General features: G+C 58.9%; 4 protein-coding genes across 4 annotated transcripts; 2 read left to right on the forward strand and 2 right to left on the reverse strand.

Moving 5' to 3' along the window:
• Positions 1-13: 13 nt before the first annotated feature.
• GGTG_13776 (hypothetical protein) lies at positions 14-395 on the forward strand (the record flags this gene model as incomplete). Its single annotated transcript, XM_009231695.1, has 1 exon — positions 14-395. A coding segment is annotated over one exon (240 nt), but the record flags the coding sequence as incomplete, so codon positions are not given.
• An 869-nt stretch (positions 396-1264) lies between these two features.
• Positions 1265-2271, reverse strand: GGTG_13777 (hypothetical protein; the record flags this gene model as incomplete). Its single annotated transcript, XM_009231696.1, has 2 exons — positions 1265-1817; positions 1901-2271. The coding sequence occupies 2 exons, from the start codon at positions 2269-2271 to the stop codon at positions 1265-1267; spliced, it is 924 nt and encodes a 307-aa protein (XP_009229960.1).
• Positions 2272-2676: 405 nt separating this feature from the next.
• Positions 2677-3328, reverse strand: GGTG_13778 (hypothetical protein; the record flags this gene model as incomplete). The annotated part of the gene is made up of 3 exons (XM_009231697.1): positions 2677-2820; positions 2988-3019; positions 3286-3328. The coding sequence occupies 3 exons, from the start codon at positions 3326-3328 to the stop codon at positions 2677-2679; spliced, it is 219 nt and encodes a 72-aa protein (XP_009229961.1).
• On the forward strand, positions 3019-6601 carry GGTG_13779 (hypothetical protein). The gene is made up of 6 exons (XM_009231698.1): positions 3019-5225; positions 5294-5454; positions 5571-5636; positions 5745-6141; positions 6261-6291; positions 6393-6601. Exons 1-6 carry the CDS (start codon positions 3797-3799, stop codon positions 6544-6546), a joined length of 2238 nt encoding a protein of 745 aa, XP_009229962.1. The 5' UTR covers positions 3019-3796; the 3' UTR covers positions 6547-6601.
• The last annotated feature ends 2 nt before the right edge of the window (positions 6602-6603 follow it).

Raw genomic sequence — 6603 nt, forward strand, 5'->3', positions numbered from 1 at the left:
GCCTCACCACCAGGGCAAGCGCACCAAGGCTAAGGCTAAGGGTGCTAAGCGCGATCTGGCCGAGGACCACGAGGAGGATGAGCACGACCTCGAGACTCGCGAGCCTCACCACCAAGGCAAGCGCACCAAGGCCAAGGCCAAGGGTGCCAAGCGTGATCTGACCGAGGAAAACCACGACGAGGACGAGACTGAGCTCGAAACTCGCGAGCCCCACCACCAGGGCAAGCGCACCAAGGCCAAGGGCAAGAACTAGCTTTTTGCTTCCTGATTGGGTGTGTGTGTGTTTTGAAGGAATATTTTTTTAGCGGAGCGGATCTGCGATCCCACTATACCACCACAGGGCTGTCGATATTGGTTGTAATGAATATTTTGCATAAAAACGCCGTGAATCCTGGCTATTGCGCTTGCCTTTGCTAGTGACTGCCAGCTCGCCTCCTTTGGCGAGAGAACCGATGACATCGTTCTGTGCCATGCTTCAAAAGCCCCCTCGCAATAACTGCTTCGTCCGTTCAGCGACTCTGATGCGGTACCCCTGGATTGTGATATTTGGCTGACGGGGCGCTGTGCATGCCGTAAAGACACAGCCAGGTACGTGGGTGGCTTCCTGGGTACATGTCGGGCTACCATCTGTGAGGGAAATAAACAGTAAAAACCCACAACAAGGGGGTTAAAACTGGAGATCACAGGGGTGGCGAAAGGGTGGTCACGTGCTGGCATAAAATCACTGCCATTGTTAAAGCTGGTGAAAAAAGGAGAGAAATCGAGAAAAGCTTTCAAAGGACGAGAAATTCTTGAAGTCTCGTGACATCCCCCCAAGTCACCGCGGCCCCTGCGATTTCCAGTTTCAACCCCCCTGTTACCCCATTGTTACTGGGTGGGTTTTTACTCTTTATTTCCCCCGCAGATGGTAGTCGCCAAAGCATTCGGCCCAATGCCCGAAAAGAGCAGGTGATGCAAAATTTGCCGTGTTGGCTTTTTGGGGTGAAGTTGAAACAAGCCGTGGGAGCGACGGCCCGTGCATCATCAGGAGGGGCCGATTTGCATGATTTGCATCAAGGGAGCGGAAGCGGGAGCGGGAAATGGTAACGTCGAGGGGGAGAAGAAAAAAAGAGAATAAGCCTCAGCCGCCTCGCGGGCGCTGCGGGCGAGGGGGGTGGATTCTTGTTGCCATCTTGGCGTGTCAAAACTTGTCCTAGGAGTTGAGGAGTTGAGGGGATTTAGGGGGTCGTCTACTAGTCCACTAGGCACTACAGGCTCTCTTCCTCTACATCAGCGAGCTAAACAGGTCGTCAAACTCGTCGCCCTTCTTTCTCTTCTTCTTTTTCTTCTCCTCTTTGGCGTCGTCGCTACGTGCCTTTTTCTTGACCTTGGGCTTGGCCGCAGATGGACCTAGCGGCGCCTCGCGAACTGGCCTAGTCACCTCGTCTGGGCCTGGCGATGCCTCTTCTGAGAGGGTGGGTTTGGTGCTGGTCTGTTTTTCACGCTTCTTGCCGTTTAATCGCGCGCATGCATCTTCGCTTCTGCTGCGCACGTCACGTTTTGCAGGTGCAACGTCGTCCCGGGACACAGCAACGCCCAAATCATCTGGATTGCTGGAAGCAACTGCAGGCACAAGGGCGGCAGTTCCCACTGCCGGCACCGGCCGTGCTTCGATACGAAGCGGAGACGCAGCCGCACACTTTACACCCTCGGCGTCATCTTCCTCTATGCGCGGGGGCAAGATAAGAGACACGAGATCGTGAACCTGGGCCAGCACGCCGAGCAAGAGAAGCCCTAGGTGGGCGAACTGATTGTCCGCAGCCAGCTGGGTGAAGGAGCTGGATGGCAGGCGGCAGGTTGGCCGTCAGTCTCTGGTCTGGGGGGTGGGCGTGCTTCTCACAGCGAGCTCGGGTAAGCTTACGGGTAGGCCCTGGGGATCAGGTAGTCGCGCATCCATTTGGATTTCGCCCCGACGCCGGGCGGCATCACGGCCACGTCCACGGCGGCAGCAGGGTCCCGGGGACGCTTGGAGCCGCCGCCACCGGAGCCGCGGGCCGCCGACCGGCGGGCGGCGAGCTCGAGGGCCCCGACAGCAGGCGTGATTTCGTCCCGCTCCAGCTTGGCGAGGTGCCTGCGCAGGGTGTCGAAGGCGGCCCACCACTTGGACAGGCGGTGCTGGTTCTTGTGCTTGTAGTTGAACCGGTCCAGGATCTCGCGCGCGGTGGCGAGCAGCTGCCGGGCCTGCTCGAGCCTGGCCAGCGGCGAGGCGCGGTTGGTGCTGTCCGTCGTCATTGCCGCATTTTTTGGCCGAGGATCTGTGGCTGGGGGTGGTCAGGTCACTGCCGGGCGCGGGGGACGCGCGGCGGAGCAATCGATCGGGGACGGGGAGTGTCAAGCGTGGTGGCACGGAGAGGGGGGTTTGTGTCCCCGGAGCGCGTCTTTGGCCGGCAGTATGTGGGGCCCTTTTTGGGTTTTGAGGCCCGCCCAATTTTGCTCGCTGTAGGCGTTGCAGTACGGAGCCACCTCACACACGGCCCGGCAAACACCATGCACCACCCCACCGCCAGCCACTACGACCATGGACTTAGTGGTGACACTGGATGCTCCTGACTTGATGCTTCTGACTTCCCTTTCTTTAACTTCCAAGCACACTGTTCAGTATGCCGAGATACGTGCAGTCAAGCATCACAGCCATCGTCATTGCCCCTCGACCTTGGAAACCTGGCAGAGCTGGCCCACCAGGCGGCCCTTGCCCGCGTGAACTTGGCGTCGTGGCCATTGGCCAATCAAAGCGCCAACTGGATCCGGTGGTGGCGGCTGAAATTTTCTCGGTTCGCCGTCCTGCGATAAGATTCCGCCTCCGTTTTAGTCACGCGGGCGGTGGTTGTGCATTGGGTGGGTCCCCCATCCTGTGTGCCCCCGCAAAACGGCCCACGAGTGCACATTATGCGGGCGGCCTGGACGTGCATTGCATCCCGTCGAGGTATCGCGAATCTCCTCGCACGTACATCAGCCGACTTTGTCTGCAGGGTGGTGACGTCTGTTTTTTTTTTTTTGTCTTTTCAGTCTTGTCGCCAGCCGCCCGCGCACAACTCGAGCTGCAGAGTAGGACCCAGGGGGAGCTAGGCTCCTAGCGGAACCTTGGTGGATAGACCCCTCATCAGCGGTTGGTCAGTGTGTTCCCTTCCCTGCTCCCTCCACCATCAAAGATGAAAAGGCCTTGCTCTTGTTGCTCCTATTGTCCTGTTGTCCTGTTGGTCAGTTGAATTGTCCTGTCGATTTGCCCTGTCGACTTGCTTGCCCAACCTCGCCTTGTCTGTGCCAACCTCCTCCTTTGACCAGCACGCATTCCTGGCTCGAGCTGAGTCGGGGCAGTTGCAGCCGCTGTCTTCTGCCACAACTCGATCCATCCATCCATTGCCAGGGTCCAGGGGCCCGATATTGCGACTGGGTTCCTAGCCTGCCATCCTCCATGTGTTTTTCTGCTCCTTGTCCAACTCCTCCCCGCCTGGGCTAAATCATATTTTCTTTTCCCTGTCCTTTTTCACCTTGGTACCCAAGAGCAAATTCCTGTCGCCCGATATCTGATCTCTTTTTTTTATCGTTTGGGAGGAAAACCGCCGGATTGGCCCGACCTGTCTGCAGTTTCCCAGCCACCCTAGTAAGGGCGCGCACGAGGGCCGCATCGCATCTCATCGCGTACTGGTCGCGGCGAGCACCGTCTGAAGCTCCAAGTGTGAACCCTCGCCAAGCCTGGAGCAGCCACTGAAGCAGCCACACCATATAGACGGCACAGTTCAGTGTCGGACTCGAGACCATGCCGCCGTCGTCGAGAAACCCGACGACCTGGGACGAGTATGAGCGCGGGGGCTCCCCCAACCGCCAGGGGAGTGTGTCCTCGGTGGGCGCACGAAGCGGCCGAAGCGTCCAGTTCCAGGAGGAACAAGCCCTCCTGGAAGATTCCGACGCCCCCGGCGATGATGGCGATGGCACCGAGTGGCAGGGCAGGCTCCGCCGTAGAAGGAGCTCCGTAACCATGCGCCTGGCCTCCATCGCCGACATTGGCGGCGTCAACAGCATGAGGTCCTTCACTAAAAGCTGGCAGCGTGCCGCCGGCTTCGCCGAGGTCATCCCGCAGCGCCCCTCGTTCGTCTTCGCACCCGATCAGGCCCCGACACTGGGTCCGGCCAACGATATCGAGTATGGCCGCAGTCAGTCCGAGGCCGGCCTCCTGCGCCCGCCCTCTGGCAAGCCTGGCCCCTCGCTGCTGCGCCAGCATCTGGACGCTGCCGCCGCCTCGCCTCCGGGACCCGAGGCCGCAGGGCCCGCCGACCATCAGGGCCCCGCTTCTCCTACCGCTGCCGACCAGCAGCAACAACAGTCCGACGCCGATTTTAGGGAGCGCGAGCGCAAGGCCCTGGTGGACAACAGCGACCTCCCTCAAATCTTCCGTGCAGGCGGCAACGCTACGGGCGCCGCCATGGGCCGATCCCCATCCATCTTTGCAATCCCGCCGCACCTGGCCACGCCGGCCGTCAGCAGCGGCTCCGACCCATACGGCGGCATCTACGGCGGCTCGTATGGCTCATACCGCTCCCACCGTAGCATGAGCTATGGCACCATCCGCTCTCGCGACGAGTCGCCCCGTGGTGGCACCGTATCCGTGGCTCCAGTCGCTGGCGCCCGGGGCTCCATCTGGGGTCCGCCGGCCGAAGAGGGCCCGGACAGCGAGGTGCAGCCGATCCTGGTCAAGGAGGTGGAGCAGGACGGCAAGGTCGTCCTCACGGTCGAGGGACAGTCGACGCTGCCCCAGACCATCTTCAACTCCATCAACGTGCTGATCGGGGTCGGACTCCTCTCGCTGCCCATGGGTATCAGATACGCCGGCTGGCTGTGTGGCATGGGCTTTCTCTTTGCCGCCGCCGCCGTGACGGCTTACACGGCCTCACTGCTCACACGCTGCATGGACCTGGACCCGAGCCTCATCACCTTCAGCGACTTGGCCTTCATTTCCTTCGGTAGCAAGGCCCGTATCGCCACCAGCATCCTCTTCACCCTCGAGTTGCTCGCCGCCTGCGTCGCCCTCATCGTCCTCTTCGCCGACTCGCTGGACCTTCTTTTTCCAGGTTTCCTGTCCGTGACCCAGTGGAAGGTGGCGTGCGCGCTGATACTGCTGCCGCTGCACTTCATGCCCCTGAGCCTGCTCTCGTACAGCAGTATCGTAGGCATCTTTTCGTGCTTTTGCAGTCAGTACACATCTCGGCTTGACTTTTGTGCCCACCTCCCAGTCCGTCACTAAACTCACCTGCCGCAGTTGTTCTCATCGTCGTCATCAACGGCCTCATCAAGCCCGACAGCCCCGGCTCCCTCATCCAGCCCGCGGCTACGTACCTGCTCCCCGCCAACTGGCTGACCCTCCCTCTTTCTTTTGGCCTGCTGATGTCCCCGTGGGGAGGCCACAGCGTCTTTCCCAACGTAAGCTGCTCTTCTCTTTATTTGGTTCTTTACTTTTTTGTTCCTTTGCCTCTCATAGCTTCCCGTTTGTGGTCTAGAACTGAGTCGATAACGCTTTTTAACCACAATGCCTACAGATCTACAGGGATATGCGCCACCCTTACAAGTACGGCCAGGCAGTCAAGGTTACCTTCACTTTCACGGTAAGTTTATGCCTAGTCCATGATTATCTACCAAACCAGTTGGTCTCCGCCGTATGTAATCAAATCCACTTGCCCTGGCTCACATGTTCCTTTTCTCAAACCGGGCAGTACTTCCTTGACGCGGCCACGGCCGTTGCCGGCATCCTGATGTTCGGCGACGACGTCAAGGATGCCATCACTTCAAACATCCTAACGACACCGGGATATCCTCGCGTCTTGACCTTTTTGATGTGCGCCTTCATCGGCATCATCCCGCTAACCAAGATCCCGCTCAACGCTCGCCCAATCATCACGACGCTCGAGGTCCTATTTGGCGTCTACCACCAGCAACAGCCTGTGGACACCTCGGATGATCCTGGCCTGGACTGCCCGCCCGAGATCCAGCAGCAGCCTTCGGCATCGACTCTCGCCTTCAAGAGGGGCGCCATCCGCGTTCTTACCATTTTCAGCTTTCTCATCATCTCCATCTTGTTCCCAGCGTTTGACAGGATTATGGCTTTTATGGGTTCGTCGCCCGCTCTTTGCTCGCACCAGGTTCCTTCTCGATCCCCTTGAGCTTTACATATCCCCCCATGATGGACTATAAACCACAGCAGCTGACCACTCAATCTATCGAGACAACAGGGAGCGCGCTGTGCTTCAGCATCTGTGTAACGTGAGTTTTACTTGCCTCGTTTCTGCGGCTCAGCCTGCGTCATGTTTGAGATCTAGCAGGCCCGCTAACACTGGCTTTCTTTCGGTCCCTTCTCCACGCAGCCTACCCATCGCCTTTTACCTGAAGCTTTTCGGTAACGAAATCAGCGGCAAAGAGAAGACGGTTGCATGGGCCATCATGCTCACTTCGGCGCTCCTCTCCTTGGTGGGCACTGTCTGGGCATTTCTGCCCAAGAAACTCATCTTGGCGCAGTGAGAGAAGGATGGCCAGGCAAGACGATCAAAGAGAGGTAAGGAAAAATAAAACGTATAC

This window comes from Gaeumannomyces tritici, assembly GCF_000145635.1.
Source record: "Gaeumannomyces tritici R3-111a-1 unplaced genomic scaffold supercont2.51, whole genome shotgun sequence".
Lineage (NCBI taxonomy): Eukaryota > Fungi > Ascomycota > Sordariomycetes > Magnaporthales > Magnaporthaceae > Gaeumannomyces > Gaeumannomyces tritici.